The sequence below is a fragment of the Crocodylus siamensis genome, chromosome 1 (assembly GCF_052110815.1).
Source record: "Crocodylus siamensis isolate JL-2025a chromosome 1, ASM5211081v1, whole genome shotgun sequence".
In the NCBI taxonomy this organism is placed as follows: domain Eukaryota; kingdom Metazoa; phylum Chordata; order Crocodylia; family Crocodylidae; genus Crocodylus; species Crocodylus siamensis.
Genome location: NC_143395.1, coordinates 258,196,106 through 258,217,372, shown reverse-complemented (window position 1 = coordinate 258,217,372; position 21,267 = coordinate 258,196,106). Strand labels below are relative to the sequence as shown.

The 21,267-nt window shown below is 42.6% G+C and overlaps 1 protein-coding gene across 1 annotated transcript in view; it reads left to right on the top strand.

Moving 5' to 3' along the window:
* The window catches only part of C2CD2 (C2 calcium dependent domain containing 2), a 66,818-nt gene that overhangs the window by 26,022 nt on the left and 19,529 nt on the right, over nucleotides 1–21,267 (top strand). The window contains exons 5-12 of the mRNA XM_090061195.1: nucleotides 4,100–4,219; nucleotides 4,504–4,624; nucleotides 8,385–8,493; nucleotides 10,909–10,970; nucleotides 16,792–16,919; nucleotides 17,271–17,442; nucleotides 19,334–19,447; nucleotides 20,630–20,757. Of these exons, the coding sequence (XP_089917321.1) occupies nucleotides 4,100–4,219; nucleotides 4,504–4,624; nucleotides 8,385–8,493; nucleotides 10,909–10,970; nucleotides 16,792–16,919; nucleotides 17,271–17,442; nucleotides 19,334–19,447; nucleotides 20,630–20,757 (954 nt within the window). The remainder of the gene's footprint in view (nucleotides 1–4,099; nucleotides 4,220–4,503; nucleotides 4,625–8,384; nucleotides 8,494–10,908; nucleotides 10,971–16,791; nucleotides 16,920–17,270; nucleotides 17,443–19,333; nucleotides 19,448–20,629; nucleotides 20,758–21,267) is intronic.

Sequence of the window (21,267 nt, the reverse complement as noted above, 5' to 3'; positions counted from 1 at the left end):
CTGTTAAAATAGACTTCCGCGTGAAATTCTTAGGTTCTTTCCAATATACTTTTATTGGATCAGGAGGGTAGATAGGCAAGGTTTTAATTCTGACTGATGACCAGGTCTTTCCTATAATATGGTTTCTCTATTGCTTGTGTACATAACTTGGTAACAGTAAGTGGAAGAAGTCAACAAGCAAGTGGAATGTAATCTTTGAGAGACCTCTGTTTATAGATTTTTAATTTTTTTTTTACTTTTTCACATTCAAAATCTAGCTCTAAATGTTAGTGTGTGTGCAGGTTTTTGTTTAAGGAATCAGAACTCATGATGGAGGTGATATGTTTTATTAGACCAACTAGATTTTTGCAAAACAAAGAAATCTTTATTTGCAAACTTTCAGGCACAAGCTCTCTTTTTCAGGCATAGAAGAAAAAATTGTAAACATTTTCCTAGGTAGAAATGAAAGTTCATATTTCATAGGAGAGTTGAAGGTGTGGTAAAATCTCCTGTCTGAAACAGTTCATTTTATGCAGATTAGGCTGAGAGAAAAGTTGGAATAGTCTATTTACCCTGAAGTTGTTTGGTGGTAAGAAGGATGTAGTCATTTCTCCTTCTGCTTATGATGTTTCATATTTCACAGAAGAATAAAAAGATGGAATGTTCTTCTGGGCCAGTATTTCTTATGTGGTAAGGTTTTTGTTTAAGACTTTAAGGAAACTGCTTCAACCAGGCATGAGAAAAATATCTGAAAAATAATCTAATGATACTTGGCAAATTTACTTGTTACCAAAATTAGAGTTTCCTGGAATTCTCCAGATTTCAAAAATATATATTTTTCTTTAAAGCAAATTGCTTTTTATACCCCCTTTCCCAGAAAAGTCTTGTTAAAAAATAAAAATGAAAACCCAGTGGAAGTTTTCAACAGGCTGTAACCAAGACTTAACTATACACCTCCATGTTGTGCAAAGGAAAGTGACAATGCCCAAATGGACAATATGGAAATTGAGTTGTAATAGTCCTTTGGATATTGTGGAGCATTGTATCATGCAACTTGCCCACCTTATTTTTTTTCATTTTGCTGGTGCCTAAACTTGTTATAGGAGGCACATCTGTATGTGTGACATACAGTTAGTTAATTCTGTCAACAATGCCTGCATGTATTCAAAGGACAGCCTTGTATAATGGGTAGCAAAATAGGATTTATGGACATTGCCAGTTGGAATTTTTCAGGCTAATAAATCTAATAAACCATCGGAGTTCAAAGGTTAGGAAAGCACTCTGACTTTGAATTCAGGTAGACCTGTAATGATGATTTATTTGCCTCACTTTCTAGAACAGGGAAGAGCTCAGGTTTGTGATGCATAGGGCATTCCTTTCCCAAGTTCTAAGAGTTATGTGGTCACTGTGTTGCAGCAGGAGCTTAGGGTCTCCCAAAGTTGGGTGTTCATTTGGATGCCCAAAGTATGGGGACCGATTCTTCTAGTAACCTGTTAAAATAGGTTGGGTTTTACAACAGGGTCTTCTTAACCACCCAAATAATGTGGTTCATCTGAATTGAGTACATGGCATGTGCTGTGCTCTAGCAGAAATAAATGTGTTAGGGCAGGAGGAACAACCTGTGCTACAAGTGGCATGGGCAACCTCTGTGTGTAGCACATGGTAGATCAAAGAAGAGACAGGCAGCACAGTACTATATAGGGCAGAGTGGGCAGTCAGGCAGGGAGTACGAGGCAGGAAGCAGAAAGCAAAGCAGCAGTTTGGGCAGAAGGAAGGGATTGGAGTGATACGTGGAGAGGGTTCAGAGCTAACTTATGGCATGCTTGCCAAAAAGTTTGGCCCCCGATGGTTTAGAGTATGGCTTCCAGTGACTAATAATTGGGTATACTGAATGCATATATGTATTTATGCATATGTTTATATTGTATAACAGGGCTGTCCAACTTCTGGGTACCTGTGGCCCACACGCCATGCAGGTTGCCATCTGGGGGCTGCAAAAGGTGCAGGCCATAGACCTGGGGGCCACTTGAGATGTGGACAGCATCCCCGCCCCCATTGTCCCTAATTGTGAAGGCAGCCTAACATGCACTCTTCACCACCCCAAACAAGCATACCACAGGAAGCCTGGCTCCCCCTTGCTGCCTGAGTAAACCCCGCTTCCTCTTTCTCTCCTGGCCACACACGCCACCCACCTGCAGTGCAAGAAGCCCTAATTTCTTTCTTTATTGTATGCACTATGAGCTGCCCGACTCTTTTCTTTGCTGTATGTGCAGTCCCAGTCGCCCCTGGTCCTCTCCCACTTGCATGCAGCTTTGGCACCCTGCCCTCTCCTACTCTGCCACTTTGTCCCCAGCTGAAGCAGGATGTAAAAACTGGAGGAGGGAGGGTAAGCCTGTAGAACCCAGTTTCCACAGCAGGAGCAATACTGAGGTAGGGGGAGGAAAGGGGTGGTGGCTGGCCAGGAGCCTGGAGCCCACATGCTAACCCTTTGGGGGCTGCATGTGGTCCGTGGGCCACCATTGGACAGCTGTATTGTATAAGATCCTGTAAGGTGGCTCCCTTTCTTTAGAAGTTTTGGACAGTAACAGCATGCTCTTCTTTTAGAACATAAGAAATGCTATACTGGCAATCCACAGCTCTATATAGCCTAGTATCTGCTTCTTGGGATATGATACTCAGGATATTGGGGGCTTACTGGAAATACATAGAAGAGTTCTCTGTTGTGGAGGCACTGCACCAGCCTGTCTGTATATTTTGCTCTTCATCTCAAAGGAATGGAAGTTGAGCCTTACCTAAATTCTGCCTGAAACACTTCCCCTACAATTTTTGCTTCTGTGCAATAATTTAATTTTAAAAGCCCTGTCCAATTGCAAATATCGAAGAAAAATAAATGTTGAATAGCATGCTGTCACTGATCAGCTCCAGCAGTAAACTTTATACCAGACCAACAGAAAGCAGCTCACTGCGATTTTATTTTTATATAAAAATGCACCAATCTGGTAAACCTACCTCCGTAAACATTTGGCAATGAACTTTGATGCCTGTAACATTAAGGATCAAGGATAAATGCATGTTGCTGTGAAATGCATCTAGAAAGAATTTTGTGGCTAAGCAAAATGAGTAAGAATAGTAGCCTTTGTTTCCTGACTTGAGCAGCCTGTCAGATGTGCAGCTGAAGGCCTGATAGGATCTGAGGTGGGATCCTCACAATCCTGCTTCCTGCTCTGCCACATGTACATGACAGGAGACATGACTGTGGGATCCAGCATCAGATCCCAATACAGCTTATTGGTAGTGAAGAGGGAGTCTGGGATCACAATCCCAGGCTGTCCTTGCACCAGCAAGTAGTAAGCTTCCAGGCATGGAACCCCTGTCAGCTGATCTGGGCTCAGCTGATCCAGCCCAGCTGGGGACTCCCAGGCACAGGAGCACATGGTGTGGCCACAGGCTGGGAGTCCAGATCAGCTCTCAGGGCTCCCAGCCGTGGGGGTATACTTCAGGGCTGGGAGCCTCAGCTTGACCAACACTTCTTGTGTAGTAACTTTGTGGCTTATTCTTTGTTTTATCACACCATTAATTGCATTAACATGTTGCCAGGTAAAAACTCAAGATGTGATTACCTGGTTAAGATTGAGAGAGTCTTAAGCACCACCCTACTGATTGGTCTGTGTTGACTGTGGGGCACTGCTTCCCAGCTATTGTAAATCAGCACCATTTCATTTAAGTCTGTGGAGCTGTGCTGATTGACACTACCTGATAATATGCTTCGTCTTTTTTCTTCTATCCATTTATATATACCAGTGAGATGGTCCAGTGTTACAGTGTGTGAAATCATTGAGATTCCATTTTGATGTTAGTAAGGACTCTACCCTTTCTGTATGTCAGTACTGCATTTTACTTTTATGCTGCATATTTTGGTCTCTCTCTCATAACGTTGTTTTTTATTTATCAAGTGACTAAATAATCGCTCACTGTGTCTGGTTGTTGGCAGTAGACCTTTTTCTGACAAAGCATACTCTGATATTAGAGTAGACTGCATGCTCAGCTTTCAAATAAATTTCTGTATTTGATATTGCTTCTCCTGATTAACTAGAAGCATGATTTTTTTCTTCCCTACTAGGGTCAGATGCCTGGGACATGTGCAATATCTATACTCAGAGATATTTTGGAGAATCTATTTATTTCAGTTTCTCCATCAGTAGTTTTGAGTACAAAGCCTACAGACATAAAGGAGGTACAGGTGAGTACAGGCATTTTTCCAGCTCCTTTTTTTGTTAATATTTTAATCTCAAGAAAAAGGGCATTCATGACCCAGTGAATAAGTCATAAAGTTAATAAATATGGGAAACATAAAATTGCATGACCATTGGCACAGAAGATTTTGGAATACACAACTCATATGAATAGCTAATGCTATACTCCAGGATTTTTGTTTGTTTTTTAATAATTTAACATGGTGGTTGTGAGCATGTGACACATCCAGTAGCATTTTACATCATCTCTTGTCTTGCTTCATTTTCACAGAATGTACAGAACGTAGGAACTCTCCCTCAGGGCACCAGTCCTCCTAAACCTCCAAGGGCCCATGAACTGAAACTGCTAGTAAAGGATATCATGGCTACCCTGATGGATCCCAGTGCTGCAGGTGAAACAGTTACTTTAATGCAGCAGGTGTTCTGCTTCAAAGCTACAAGGAGAACAGTATTAACAAAAAAGTCTTAATGATCACGCTTTTGGATGGAATGTATTGCAATTGGGTGGATCAGATAAGTTAATTTATTTTCTCCCAGGATGTGGATTTCCCTTTCCCATCAGCTGCCCCCATGTCAAGCAGAATGGGTTCTCTCTCCTCTGTCCCCTCCACTTCCTAGAATGAGTACATGGGATGGATAACTCTATTTTCATTTGAATAATTGAGACTCCTTTTCAAAGCTCAAGGCACCTTGGCACACAACAAAATGCCAGCAGCATTAAATAACTATTCCAAAAAGGATTTTAGCAGCCAGTCATCACCACAAGAAAATTTCTTCTTCAATACCCTAATGCCATTATGGGAAGTACCCCTTTAACCATTTGCCAAAACCATACTAAGCAGATGACTTCTGTGGTATGCTATATTTGGGCTCCAGAGGCCTTTGTACACACCACAAAAATAACCTTTAAAGTGACTTAAATGCCCTTTTGCACTGCTTTAAAGGCTGTTTACACTGTCAGCAGTGTATTGTGCATTAAATGACTTTGGGACGCAGCAAAATAAAACATGTCCAACATGTTTTAGTTTGCTGCCTTACAGCTGCAGAGGGAAGCACCGGTCCCTGTGCAGCTCAGGAGCTGTGCAGGAAGCCCGTCCAGGCAGGATCCACTGAAGGGGGGGAAAAAAAAATGCTGTGAGCCTGTTCTTTTTTTTTTTCCCTCTCCAGAGCCTGCCTGCCTGCCTGAGCTGTATGGGGTCCCAGTGCTTTCCTCTGTGGCTGCGGGGGGGGGGCGGGCTGGTGCTTCCCGGGAGCACCCGGGCCAGGTGCCTGTGGGTAGGTACTGCCTGGGAAGCGCCACCACTACTGCAGAAGGAAGCACTAGCCTCTCCCGGCAGCTCAGGGACCACTCCGCCTACCGGCAGCTCACCAAAGGGATGTTTTTAAAACCCACCGCTTCAGTTTAGGGAGAATTAAACCAAAGTAAACCCCTGGCATGTGTATAAGCAGCCCTGGGGACCAGAATAGTGGTTATTATACACTGTGCAAATTGTGGTGGGCTCCTTCCATAACCCTGGCAAACCATGGTACATTGCCCCCCGTTCCTTTCCAATTAAGAGGGTGTTCTGAGGCAGCAGTGGTTCCTTTATGACAAGACTTTAACAAGAGTTGCATTGCCTGAGACCAGGAAGAAGGAACAGAAGACCTTGTTGCTAATGTGAGAATACAGAGGCTCCACAGAGATGGATTGCCCCGTTCTTAAGCATATTTATCAAGGGCAGCTTGAGAATAGAAGGATGTAGACTATTTGTGTGCAGTTCTAAATATGTGTGGGGTGGGTGTGATATTTCCATTTGGGCATGTAGGAAAACTAAGGAAAACCCCCAGAGAACCTCAACTGAGGGAGGCAGATTTTCTGGGAAGTAGTTGGAAGTAGTCCAGCAGGAATAACTAATTTTCATGGAAATCTGTGGACCTATTTCAGCTCTAAAAATCTGCAAAGCTAAATCTTAATAAAAGGTTTCAAGGAAGCCTCTTGATCCATTTCATATGTGTTGTTGCTAAGCAGTTCTCAAACTTACTACTTAAATCAGTTGCCAATCCTGTTTTAAAAACTGCCCCAACATAAGCTGTTGCATTCTGGTATATGATTAAGTGACTTGGTATTGCACTGAGATGATTATTAGGTATGGTTCTTGTTTAACCTTCATACATCCACTCTCTTGTAAACAAATCCATCATTCTTGTTTTCTTCTCTGCAGAACAATGAAATGAACCTGTAAACATGGTCAGTGAGTTTGACTTTCTAGTTCTAGAAAGCTGACAGTTTAGCTATATAAAAAAGGGAGACACCAACAAACACTATTATATCATATTGTGATTCACCCAAACAGCACTGATCTTGAATTGCATGTTGCTCATTCTGAAACTGCTTTATTATACACTGATAAATCCTGAGCGATCCCTCCAGGAGCAAAATCATCAGTAAAATGTCCTGTCTGAATAAAGACATGCTGTGAGAGTGGCTGAGGGGAAATTAGTCATTGGTTTGGGCCAAATGTAGAGTGAAACCAAAAACTAGGTCACAGTCCTCTGAAACCAGTTGTGCCGCTTATGTTTGAGAAGGAGGCTTTCAGCCTGTCTTGCAAGTATTTAAACTTCTTCAAGCTCAAGCCTGCCTGCTTAAATGTTTTTGTGAGAGAGATAAACTGAGGTCCTGTCATCTCTTGTCACTAGTGATCCCACAACGTTTTGTTGAGTCTTACCAAATTACAGTTTGGTTAATTAGACTCTCTCCCTACCTACGTTTATCCTACTCTTGCAGTGGGGTATAGTAGCTTTAATTTTCTGTTTCATGTTGTTTATGTAATCCTTCTGTTCTGGAGGTGGAGAGGATGTGAGAAAGCCCTACATAACCTATTGCAAATAAGTTTTTCAAGGTAGTATTTGGAGTGCTGAATGCTCTAGGAGTCTTAAGGAAGGGTAGATTTCTACCTTATAGATTGATATATCTACATTTAAAATGTATTTTTTAAATTTATTTTTTTAATTTAAATGTATTTGCTTAAATCAAAAGTACATCTCTGATATGCTTTATTGTTAGACTGTAAGGTGCAAATGTATCCTGCTTTCTCCCTGACTTTAGACTAACACAGCTAATTACCTCTCTGTTTTCTACTTCAATTAAAACAATTTAACCTTAAACGAACTTTAACCTACCCATAACAATGGCTTAATAAGGATTTGTTGGTAGGGTGGTGCCTTAAACACTAATTGGCTCGAAGAGGCATGAGCTTTCATAGGCAACCTCCTACTTTGTCAGATACTATGGATTATTTTAAAAGCTAACGTTCACTAATAGATGCTTTGTGTTTACATGGGTCATCTCTCATATACAGGGTTCAAATAATGCACATCTGAAACAATCTGATATACATAATTAGCAGAAGAACTAAAGTAGCATGTAACTTTATTTCTGCCTACAAATCTTAATGCAGATGTGCATGTGTTTTCTTGCAACTATTTTGGATAGTCCAGAATCCCAAGATGAAAAGCAGTGACTTCTGAACCTGAATGCAAAAAAAAAATCATTATCTTGTATAGTTTCTGAAAAATACAAATATTCCTTGTTAATGCAAACAATTCTTGCATGGAAATTCACTAGTTTACCTAGTAAACACCTTTTCCCTACAACCCCATGCACATTTGTGCATTAGTAGACCAATTCCCTCGACTGGCCTGATTAATTTTTAAAAAATTGTCCACATCAATTATTCATTGGCAGTTCTGCTTGGCACATGGCCAGTAGGGACTCCAGGTCACTTAAAAATGCATATCTCAAACCACTTAGATGCTCTTTATAATAGCACTTCCTGTTATTGTTACCCGCATCCTCTTCCCATCCCTCCAGGGTTTGTTTCACCCACATTTTTCACTTCTTGTCTAAAATGAATGTAAGCTCATCAGGGCATGAATTGTTTCCTATTATGTTTGTATTGCATGTAGAATAGTAAGGCCCCAATTTTGACTGGAGTATCTGGATATTAACGTAATACAAATAAGTGGAGGCAAGGAGAGTTTCATGGGGAGGCAGCATTTTCCCAGTGGTCAATAAAAATGCACAGTATATAAGATGCCTATCTTGCACACCTTTTAAGTAAATATACTTCCTGGTGAAGTCAACTATTGTGTGTTTCTCTTTCCCTATTACAGGCAGCCTGAACCTAATATGTGTAAGTCAGTTGAATGATCCTTCACAGAAATTCTCCAGTTCTGTAACCAAAAATGCTACAAACCTCTCTTGGAAGGAGGAGTTCATCTTGTGAGTTTGCACTGAGATAATGGCTTCTATTAAATGTTTTCACATTCCGCAGTGACCTGCTACTTAGGGGAAGGAATAATGTCTTTAAAATATTCTGTCCAAGTCCTCCAAAAATGTGATATGACACTAGCAAGTGACAAAGTGTTGTGCTGGTACTGTCTTATGGCAACTGTTGATGTGGGTTTCTAAATCACTTTTATTTTCAGGACTGGGGAGCATAGAAATATAGCTTCTAATATAGATGCATGAGAAAGTAAGAATATTAAACTATCTAAAAGTGCACTATAGGAAGTGTGCGCAGCCTTTGTTGTCTAACTCTTCTCTTATCCAAGGAAAAGAGACTAGTGTCCAAAGAACAGATCTAGCAGAAGAGGATTAGTGACTGCTTCACTCCCAGCTTGTAGCGTGGAGTGAAATCTGAAGGGATCTGTTCTGCAGTGTAAAGGGGAAAGGACCATAGGAGTGCAGAGGTCTACAGCTGTGAGGGTTGCTTGCCTGAACTCCATTTGCAGAGTTCATACAGAAGAGACAAGAGGGCTGAGAGAGCAGCAATAATCAATAGTTTGTGTCTTTTGAAAGAGAAGTGGTAGGACATATAGTCTGAGGTAGCATAGGACTTGCAGCAAGCTGGTCCCATTAAAATGTGCAGAAAAGCCTATGATTTAACAGCAGAGAGGAATTTGAAGTTGGAAGTATATATGCATCTTTTTGGACCTGGCCCTTTGAATATACATCATAAAGCAATTCTGAAAGCTCTCTTATTCTACCACGTGCTCAGATGGAAGCTTTGTCCAGTGCAAACTGATTGTCCCTTATCCTGCTGTCAGGTCTAATAAAAGTTTATTAACCAGGAAGCATCCTTTTTCAGACACCTCAGTCCTGTGTTAGTTTATCGTTCTGTTTTCTGATTTAGTGATGAGAAAGAAGCCTTAAGACTTAAGCCTTTTTGTAAAGCCCCAGGCTCAACCCTCTTGCTTAACAACAAGATTCTTTGCAACCACACTACTGGATATAGCACAGAGGTGGTGGGCAATACTTGTATAACACTCTAGTTCATAAAGCATTTTGAAAAGCTCCAGAATAGATCAACTGCATTTGCAAACCACTTCTACCACCTGTTGGTGGAACAGAGTGTCTGTTCAACATAGCATAGCAGCTGTATCACCCAATATTTTAGGACAGGAAGTTTCAAAGAATACCCTTTCCTATTGAAAGTGCAGGGAAAGGTCAAGCAAGCAGGATGTGATTAATATAACTGGAATTTAACTGTGACACTAGGGATATTGGTCTCTTTATAGTAACGGGTGCTTTTAGAAGTGTCTAAGATATACAGGCTTACAAGAAAGTTCTGGTGCAGGGGTTCGTACCATCCAGCCCACAGAGCCTCAGATCCAGCCCTGGTCGGGACTTTTACTAGGGTTGGAAGTCAGCGGCAAGAAGTGGTGCCAGGGCCTCCATTTTTGGGGAAGGAAATGGGTGGCGGCAGCAGCAGCAGCAGGCCAAGTAAGGAGAAGCTATGTAAAGGAAAAGCCACCACTGTGGCAACTGGGCCAGAGCACCATCTCACTTTGGACCCAAGCCAGGTTGTTATGCAGCCTTAATGGTTAGGATTTGGTTGTATGCCTTCTTTCCTCCCTTTCAGGGGTGGTGCTCCAGGATCATATTGGTGGCACTTTCCAAGCCAACACCACTTGACTTTCTGCTGCACCCTTTGACTTCCTTGGAAGTCTCTGTGGTTCAACCACCCCTGCTGAGCTTAAGTCAATAGTGCCTTCACGTGGAGGTGATACAGCTGCACTGAACATCTTGTGCTGCTGAAACAGAGGCATAATGTAAATATATGTTTTTGAGCACTTGGACTTAATGCAGGAGGAATAAATGAACTTTAGAGGGAGTTTCACAACACACATCCATTATGTCTCGCGTCAATAACTGATTGTGATGGAGGCAGGGTAATGAATAAAGGAATATACATTTCAGTAAGGAAGCAAAAATTTGTCATGCTGATCATGTCATAGCTACAGGTTGCCAATTCTTGTTCATTTATAATAACACTCGAGGCAGTGTTTATATAAAGGCCATGTTTTAATGGAAACATTCAGGCAATCCAACTCCAGTGATAATGCTAAAGAGATCCAATTTCAGTCTTCCAGTTCAGTTTTCCTTCACTTTTCCCCCTTTTCCTCAAGCTAATTGAGGTCAGGTGGTGCTAGACACAAGTTCTCAGTAAGGTCCTTGACATGTTGTTCAGTTTTCCCAGAGACTGGTTGGAGTTGTACTAGTGAGACATACTGTAGTCTAGCGTGAAGCAGAGGGGGACAGATAATTCAAAATGAATGTACAATAAAACATATAAATAAAAGATAAATAAAATAAGGTTCATGGAGGCTTAACACAGTTTTGTTTGTTTCACAGTGAATTAAATGCCAGATCAAAAGAGTTACAATTGCAGATCTTAGAAGATGGAAAGTTGGACAGTAAGTATGGTAACTGAGTTTTTGCATGGTTATTTAATGGGAATTACTAAGACTTCAAAATAAATCCCTCTTTGTCCTATATATTAATATAGGGTCATGTGTGAGATTCAGATTTCATAAACCTGTATGTAATGTAGAATTGCTCTACTGACTTACCTGGTTGTCCCTATTGAAGTATAGCCAATTTAGCTAAGACATCAGAAAGTCTCTGGAGCAGAACAGTCATAGAGGGAGGAACACATTTTTGTGCAGAGAGGAATCATTTAAAAGTAACCAACTGAACAAGCCCAGCAGCCGACTTGGAGAAGCTCTCAAAACTGGGCCTAACATTTGTAAATCCACTCCTGCTTTAGGACATGAGTATTCATATTAGAAATCAAAAGTATTGAACTAGTGTGTTTACGTTACCTCATAGTTTCATAGTTTCTAAGGTCGAAAGGGACCTGAGCAGATCATTGAGTCCGACCCCCTGCCATGGCAGGAAAGAGTACTGGGGTCAAACGACCCCAGCAAGGTATACATCTAGCCTCCTCTTAAACACCCCCAGGGTAGGAGCCAGCACCACTTCACTTGGAAGTTGGTTCCAGATCCTAGCCGCCCTGACCATGAAGTAGCACCTCCTGATGTCTAAACTGAATTTACCCTCTGCCAGCTTGTGACCATTATTCCTGGTCACTCCTGGTAGTGCTTGGGGGAACAGGGACTCCCCCAAAGCTGCTGGTCCCCTCTGACTAGTTTGTAACAGGCCACTAGATCCCTCCTCAACCTTCTCTTATGGAGGCTGAACAGGTTCGGGTCCCATAGCCTCTCCTCGTAGGGCCTGCCCTGCTGCCCCCTGATCATGCGAGTGGCCCTCCTCTGGACCCTCTCCATGCTGTCCACATCCCTCCTGAAGTGCGGCGCCCAGAACTGGACGCAGTACTCCAACTGCAGCCTGACCAGTGCTGCATAGAGAGGGAGGATCACCTCCTTGGACCTGCTTGAGATGCATCTGTGGATGCATGAGAAGGTGCAGTTGGCCTTCCTGACTGCATCCCCACACTGCCAGCCCATGTTCATCTTGGCATCAGTGATGACTCCAAGATCTTTTTCTGCCTCTGCACTGACAAAAAAGGGAGTTCCCCAGCCTGTAGGTATTGTTCCTCCCCAGGTGCATCACCTTGCACTTGTTGGTGTTGCATACCATCCTGTTCTCATCTGCTCACCCCTATAACCTGTCTAGGTCTGATTGCAGCCTATTCCTCCCTTCGAGCGTGCCCACGTCCCCCCACATCTTAGTGTCATCAGCAAATTTGAACAGGGTGCTATTTATCTCCTCGTCCAAGTCACTGATGAAGATGTTGAACAGTGCGGGCCCGAGGACCAAGCCCTGGGGGACCCCACTGCCCACATCTCTCCAGGTCGAAAATGACCCGTCTACCACCACTCTCTGGGTGCAGTGCTCCAGCCAGTTGGCGACCCAATTGACTGTGGGTGCCAACACCACAGTCCCCCAGTTTCTTGATGAGAACAAATTTGAACAGAGTACTCTCCACGCCTTCATTCAAGTCACTGATGAAGACATTGGACAGCACTGGTTCAAGGACCAAACCTTGGCGAACTCCACTGCTCACATCTTTCCAGGTCAATGCTGATCCGTCCATGACCACTCTTTGGGTGCATCGTATTAGCCCAGGGGTATCCAACCTTTTTGAACATGGGGCCGGATCATGAACGTTTTATCACCCAGGGGGCCAGCGAGCCATATTCAAACACCCTCTGTCCTGGGCCAGAGAGACCCTGCTTGTGCAGCTCTACTGCACCTGCCTGTTACCGCAAGGTTCATGGTAGCTGCTGGTAGGTAGGGGCAAGAGAGACCCATTCTGCATCCAGCCAGCCCCAGAGACTGAAGGAGAGGAATAAATAGCTCCACATCCCCATCCCCTGAGCAATGCAGCCCCATGAGCTCGTGCTGCCTGAGCGGGGCTGGAGCAAGGTGGCTGCTGCACTGCAGTCCCTCACCTGCACAGCCCCACCCACCGTGGTGCCCAGCCACCCGCGCATACAGCCCCGGCGGCTTCAGTGCTGTGAGCCCGGAGTGCGGGGTGTGGCAGACGCTGGCTTCCACCACCTTGTCCCGCAGAGGTCATGCCAGAACGCTGCCTGCTGAGGTCCCCCCGGAGCTGCCCTGCCAACTGCCTGCACCAGGCACCAACCCCCGTTCCTGCCCCACAACCACTGAGCCCAGCGGGTCCCTGGAGGTGGGCGGGATGCTGGGGGCAAGGGGCCAAGCAGGAGAGAATTAAAAGCAAGTGCTGTCCGCAGCTCGTCCCTTCAGGTACGGCTGGGGCAGCCCTTGGGACGGTGGTGGTGGGACCTGGCTCACATGATGTGTCCGGCCCCACAGGGGCAAGCAGCACCCCTCCCCTCCCCTCCCCCACCCGCCTGTCCTGAGCAAAGGACCTCGGGCCTCAGAAAATGGCTTGGCAGGCCGTATGTTGGACAAGCCTGTATTAGCCAATTTGCCACCCACCTGACCATGTAATCATCTACGTCACAGCTGCTCAGTTTATCTTTGAGAATAGGGTAAGATACCATATCAAAGGCCTTCTTAAAATCCAGGTGGGTAACATCTACCTTGTTCTCTGCATCTAAGCATTTTGTGACCTGATCATAGAACAAAATGAGGTTAGTCAGGCAGGATCTACCTGCTATGAACCCGTGCTGGTTGCCCTTCAGCATTTTTTTTCCTGCTGGACTCTCCCACAAATGTGATCCTTAATAATTTTTTCAAAGGTTTTCCCAAGGACAGAGGTGAGGCTGACTAGCCTATAATTACCCAGATCCTGTTTCCTCCACTTCTTGAAAACAGGGACCACATTGGCCTTTTTCCCATCCTCTGGGACCTGATCTGAGCACTATGGATGTTCAAACAACCTGGCCAGTGGTTCTGCTATGACACTGGCCAGTTCCTTCATCACCCTTGGATGATGATCATTTGGGCCTGCTGACTTAAACACATCCAGCCCCTCCAAGTGTCCCTTTGCTAAGTCGGAACTAACAGTTGGTGGCCTGGTTTCCCTCCTGTGCTCGTCTTTAATCCAATTGGGAGATTTGTCCTGATCCATGTTCAGGAATATGGAAGCAAAAAACTCACTGAAGAGCTCAGCTTTGTCCCTCCTATCTGTCACCAGTTGCCCTAGTCTTCCCTGTAGGGGTCCTGTGTTACCATGTGCCTTCTTTTTGCTCCCTGTGTACCTGTAGAAGTACTTTTTGTTGTCTTTAATTTTCATCACCAGCCTAAGTTCCATTGCAGCTTTGGCCTTTCTAACTGACTCCCTGCAAGTACAAGCCAAGTAGGTATACTCCTCCTTGGTAGCTACCCCCTGCTTCCACAGCCTCTATACCTATTTTTTCTCCCCGTGGCTTTCCTGGGTTTTCCTGTTCAGCCAAGAAGGGTTTTTGTCCCCTTTGCCTCCTTTCATGTGCATTGGGATTGTCTCTTTCTGTGCCTGAAGGATCGCTCCCTTTAGAAACGACCACCCTTTCTGGACTCTCATCTCACCAATGTTTTTGATCATCAGTGCCTTGCTAACTAATTTCCTGAGCATATTGAAGTTGGCCTTTCTGAAGTCTAGCACTTCTGCCCTACTGGTTATCTTTCCACCCTTCACCAGATAGAAAATCCAATCAATTGATGGTCACTAACCCATAGGTTACCTTGTATCTGCAGATCCCTCCCCCAAGGTCATCCCCTATAACCCACACCAAGTATGGTATGGATAGCTAGCATGTTTTATATTGAGTTACTTCCCCCACTTTTGGAAATTAGGACTCTAAAAATTCCCTTGGTTCATAGATTTTCTTGTCAATGGAAATTAGTGAGCTTCTGGAGGAAAACCAGTGATGTAGCAAAAAGATGGAAAAAGTTTTTTTCAGCAAGTTAATGTAGGGGGCTTTGTGTACGTGTGTTGGAATGCAAAGAAGCATTTCTTTTTTAAAGAATATATATATGTGTGTAGAGGGAAAGAAAACCTCACAAATTTCCTGAATTGTAGAATATTTTCCTCAAAACAATTATTAAGGGTGTAAGTTTTAATTCTAGATGCAAAGTTTGTATCGTTGCTTACGAAAATTTGTTGCTAGACTCTTCCAGTTATTGCAAATGTTTGATGCACCATGTTCTTACCATCTTTTAGTGCAAACCTGTGTTTGTTTTAGATCATCATGCCCCTGCCTTTTATGTGAAAATTGATAGCAGTAATAAAATCTTCTAAGGATTTCATGGTGTCTTTGCCCTTCTCAGTTTCCAGAGTCAGAACTCTGCTTCATGAAAGGGTTTATGTTTTGATTATTTTAGGTTTTTAACTGTTGATAGGGATTTATAGAGTATATGGGATGTTTGTTATCAGAGTCTTTATGGTAAAATGGCATTTTTTTAAGATTAACCTTGTCATCTGCAGATGCTCAGCTGCAGTATGGCAGTAAAAAGACAGAAATGTCTGCTTTTTTAAATATGGAGGCTTGGCTTTATTGCTTAAAGATACTAGGTGAAAAATACTTGGCTTCAGCTGAAATTGGTAGTTTTGCCACTGTAGAATTTTTGTATCTTCCAAGAGTAACACCTGGATAAATGTAAAGGAGAATGTGTCATCTTAGATTGTAACAGTGCTGTTAGCAAAATTAACATAACTTTAATCTGTGCTTGTCGCCTTGCCAAACTCACTTCTCACCAGTAGCCACTTGAGAATGAATTTCCTGCTGGGTTAATTACAGTAGCTGTTCAGACATTCCATTATACTGCTTTTGTAATTCTCCTCCATTAACTAGCCAAGCCGTGTGCATTCAGCCAGAAAAACATTGTGGTAACTGTTTGCTGCACGTTCAGCATGTATGAGTAGCAGCCCAAATCATGATGTAATGTACATTTCTTCATTTCATTGCCTAAACCGTCGTGCTCAGATTGGCATGTACAGTACTGGTGCACATTACTGACAGACACTGTGCTCATGTTATTCATTGAGGTAGGATTTTTTGATTCAGTTTTGTACGCTGTCTTTGTGATGTGATCTCGCCAACTTAGCCTCTTCCCATAAATTGTCCCATACTTGTTACCTTGCCAACATTCATGGATACAAGGTATAGTGGAACTATCCAGCTGGCAGCCCAGAGGCAGCATGCAGGCCTAGATCTGACCCATGGGGCCAAGTGAGTTGGACAGCCCTTAGGTACAAATATGAGGTGACTTGAGGGAGAGCATCTGAACTCCCCACACGAAGACTAGTAGAAGAGCTTTCTTAATGTATTATGCCCATCTAATGGGAATCCAGAGGGCCGTCTTTAAAATAAAACAAAGGCGGCTGAAGAAACTTAAGAATTCAAATGCTTTTCTTCAACTCCCTCTTTAGAGCTATTTTCAGATTAACACCACCCCCACTGCCCCTGTATTAGCACAATACAAAATGTCTGCACTGTACCTCTATTGTGAAAGGTCAAGGACTCCTGAATACATCCCTCCCGCTCATGTACCCCAGATCAGAAATATGCCAGTGAAGGTGCTCTGGGATATCATCCTCCCTTTTGCACACACACACGTATATAGGTACTCTTTTATACTTTCTGGGTTTGGCATGTTCAAGTGGGAGTAGGTAGACAAGGTGTGCTCAAGACCCATCCCTATGTCCAAGGGCACTATTCCTTACACTATTAGGTGCCTCAACAGTGTGAAGTAGCAGTGGTCTTTTACTTTTCTCCCTTGAACCTTATCAATATCTTTACTGATATGTAATTTTGAAAGCTGAGATGTGACTTTATAGTGGTGTTTTTTCCCCATTTATTTTAGGTACCTTTTCAGCATGGGCAACAGTACCTTTAGACTTGTTCAAGAAGCAGCCTTCCGGACAGCAGAGCTTTACACTGAACAGCAGACCCAGCTGTGGTAGCCAAGTGTTAGGATCTGTCACAGCAGAGGTATCAACATGCTTGTATTTTGGGCTTTCAGGGTCAGAAGAGTGCAGTTTTTGCCTTGTGTATATTCACACCAGCTCAAAGTGGATGTGAAATTCTACTAAATCAGAATAGCTGTGTGCTGCTTTAACACTGGTGTATGCAGCTGCAGAGTTGCACTGAATCTGACCCTACCTGTCTTCCAAATAAAAGCTGTGATTCTAATGGAAAAAGTTTTTAAGGAATAATTTGGGTATTTTAACTGAAGAAAGGGACAGCAGCTGGAATTATGGAAACCATGCCCATTTCTCTTAAGCTTCAGTTCTTATTTCTAAATACAGATTTTTCTTTTTTTTTTTCTTCCTTTTTTTCTAGTTCTGCTACATTGAACCTAGTGAGTTAAGGTCCTGGCAAGTTCCTGTTCAACTCCCTGCTACTAAGGTAGAGAAGGATCGAACTGTGATGCCCTGTGGCACTGTAGTCACTACTGTCACTGCTGTAAAAACCAAACCTCGTCTAGAAGGAAGATCTTCTCCCCTGAGCTCAGGTGAGGAGACTGTTAAGCTTAAAATGTAAATCTAGATTTGTTTCTGAAGAGAGTATGTGTGCACATGTTTGCATGCTGCTTGTTACCTGTGGAGGGACAGGTGCAGAAATAGTAATGCTGTCCAGATCTAACTGGGTTTTTTGTGACAGTAGGTAAAAAATTTCTTCTGATTTGAATGATGTATGTTCTTACGCCACTGAGCTCAACCAAAAGGATTCTTTAGTAGAAACAGAGTTCGGTTCCTCGCAAATCAGGTGAGAGAGGATTATCTGAGGTTTTTCTCAGTGAATATTTTGAATATCTGAGGTTTCTCTCTTGTGAAGTTTGGGTTTTGTGTATATATGTGTGTGTGAATATCTAAATGGCGGGGATTGTGGACAATATGATCCTACTACAGATATCCCATATGCGGTAGATTTGTATCTTTTCTTGTACAATTAAGTTGACTTAAATCAATCTGTTCCTTCCAAAAGGTGACACTGACTACCTTCAATGCTCTCATACAAGATCATAGAATCATATATAGCTGTTTGTGTCAGGTACTGAAAAATAATATACAAAGAATGAAATATGTGGTACTATTAGAAGAAATTATAGAGGCACCTTGTTTAATCACATACATAACTTTTTTTTCTGGAAGCACAGCTTCATGACTTAGTACTCCTGTTGTCTGTCTTTTAGCCACATGGAAGGTGAGGGTGGCAGAAAGTGTTGAGTGGGCTTCCAAGCCCTATTTTAGACAATTATTTTCTTTCTTTGATTCTGCATCTTGTCCCCTCCATGTATGTACAGATGAGAGAAGATGCAAACTGAGCCATAGTACTGTGCACTGTTTTAAACTTAGTTTTAATAATCTTTTTGTTCTTCCCCAACACTATAATGCCAATCTATTCTAGCATGTAGTTTGTATAAGAGTCAGGAATCCGTACTACAGAACAATCTGATAACTCCACAGGCATTAAAGAGTTAGTGTATTCAGTAGAATTTTGAACAAAGCAGACCTTAAGATTTCAGGATCAGAATCACAATCAAAACAGGTTTTTTGGTATATGGCAGATGCTTGTCTGCATGACAGAACTACCAGAGAAATGAGTGAAACTGCTCAAGTCTTGCAGAGACTGCCCAGAGATGCAGAGTTTATTACGGACTAGACTGTGGCTCTGTCTAATCCTGAACTACACAACTATTTTTAAAGTGGATCGGTGGTGTTGTGTGAAGAAGCTTGCAGTGCTTGGTTTAACTATGTGTCTGGTGATGTTAGCCTTTCTGCAATAGGCACAAAACCTAAAACACCAAAATAGTTAGGAGGGTAAAAGCTATGGACAGCGAGTCAACTAGTAATTACAGTGTGTCAGAGCAGACTCAGTTAATCAAGTCTGCTGAAGCGTGGTAATTACCATGCTCCAGCAGATTGCAGCGTCATGTGTGCTGAAAAATGGTGGTGGGAGCACTTTAACTAAAGCTCACTCAACACCCCACCACCTTTTTTTCAGCATGGGGATGCTGGTACACATGATGTTTTGGGTGCTTTAATTAAAGCATTCTAATTAAAGTACCATCCTTCCCCCACTTCCTCCCCTACTCCACTCCAGGAGCACCTGTATACATGCCCTATTTTCCTAAATCTATTGTGTCAGTTTTAAGGCACCTGTATTCTGTCTGGAATGTTTTAATAATACTTAAATAATCTTCTAAACAGAATTCATTCATTTTAAAATGTCGTGAGGGTTATTTTTATATTACTAGTGACTTCTATTGCAAATTCATTAGGCTTCTTCTAAAAACTAAGTTTATATTGGGAGAAGAACTTTTTTCCCCAGACAAGTATAACAAATAACTACTGCTAAAATGTCCAGAGAAAAATAATAAGGAAACTTTTTTTTTTCTTCAGAGTCTCCTGTGAAAACTCCTGTGAAGGTGAAGGTGATTGAGAAGGATTTTTCTATTCAAGCAATTAGCTGTCATGGTGCTCCAGTCAGCAAAACTTTATCATCTTCAGATACAGGTAAAAGGAAAACATCTGAAGCTTGCAATTAGTGTACCTATTTCTCTGCTGTGTATTGGATTAACCTAATCCATTAAACAGCACACCCATAGGCTGTTGCCTTTGGTCACGTACTGCAGTGTTTGTGTTAACAGAGGTCACAGCTAGAGGAAGAACAGTGGGTTACAGCAGATGTCTGTCAAGACAGGAATTAGTTTTTCAGAAACAATCTGGTATGAGAGAAGGGAAATGGAGCAGCAGTCAGGCTGTGGAATTTAAAAGGGGCAAAACCATCTAATCCACAGCTGCTAAACCCCTTCCACCATAGGCTACAGTACATGCAACTGGGAGGGAAAACTTCAGAACTTGCCACCTGGACTAGTACCAAGCCTGCCAGCCAGAAGGGATGCTTTGGGCTTAACTTGATGGAAGGTAGCAGATGAAAATCAAAAGGCTGGATTGTCTTCCCAGTTCTATCAGTTGAATTACCTTGGGCAAGTTGTGTATCCTTGCTGTGCCTGCTTTTCTACCTTTTATAAATCACATGATTAATACAAGATAAAAAATGTTAAAATTCAGGCTGTGGGTTTTGGGATCTTTAGTCTGGATTCTATTTTGTAGCTCCTTCCATTTAAAGTAAATTGTCACTCCTCATCACAACAACCGTCACATCCTTCAGAAGAGTCATGGAAGTTCCTAATTGGAAAGATTCATGAAATCATCATATCTAGCTTGAAATGAGACATGCAGTGGCATTTTACTTCTCTCAGAGTAGCCAAGAGTGTATGTAGGACATTCTGCAATCAGCACAGGAACTGTTGGCCTGAGGACTAGATCAGGGTAGGAAGGAGGAGTGTGTTCAGTCCCTGCAGTGATGTGCCTGGTTTGTGCACATTAAACACTTAACATTGGAGTTTCCATAGACCTTTAAGACCACTTCAGGCATTTTGCAAATAGTTGTATGTGAAGCTGAAGAATTAAATGTCCATAGCCTCAGATCTAAAGGAAGGAGCGAGAATAATGAAACTTAACAGCAAAATGATCCATTGGATTGCACTGGGGTATGTGCAGTTTGTATAAACAACTTCTGTATTTTTTTTTCTCAAAATTCAATTCAGCTTCCCCTCTTCCTGCTTTTGAACTCAGATCTTGAGTTCTTGCCTCCTTTTTTTCCCCACCATAAATGCTTTCCTTTCTTTTCAGAGCTGCTGGTGTTAAACGGCAGTGATCCAGTTGCTGAAGCAGCCATTCGGCAGTTAAGTGAGTCTGCAAAGCAGAAACTGAAATCGCCTAGAAAGAAAAGCACCATTATTATATCAGGAGTGTCTAAGGTAGAGTTGAACATCATGGTCCTGTTTAATGTTGTGTACTGAAAAGACTTGTGCCCTTTAATACATGTTCTCATCTCCACCATTCAACCTTGTGGTGTGTTTTCCTCTTCCCAAAAAAAAGGCTCATCATCTCAGTGGGCGCCTATACACATGCAGGGAGGCTGCTCCAATGTACTGTAATTACAGTGCATCGGAGCAGACTCGATTAATTGAGCGCTGGAATGTAGTAATTACCATGCTCCAGCAGATTCCAGTGTCACGTGTATCAGCATCCCTGCACTGAAAAATCCCAGCGGGGTGCTTTTACTAAAGCTCATTTATTTTTCAGCATGGTGATGCTGATACATGTGGTGCTACAAGTGCTTTAATTAGAGCAGCTCTTGGAGATGCTCTAATTAAAGCCCCCGCCCCCCCCCGGAGGACATGTATAAATATCTATTGCTTCAAGAAATCTTTCAAGTTAATCCTAATATGTAGCCTTACTATGCAAAGAATAATATCTTGTGGAGG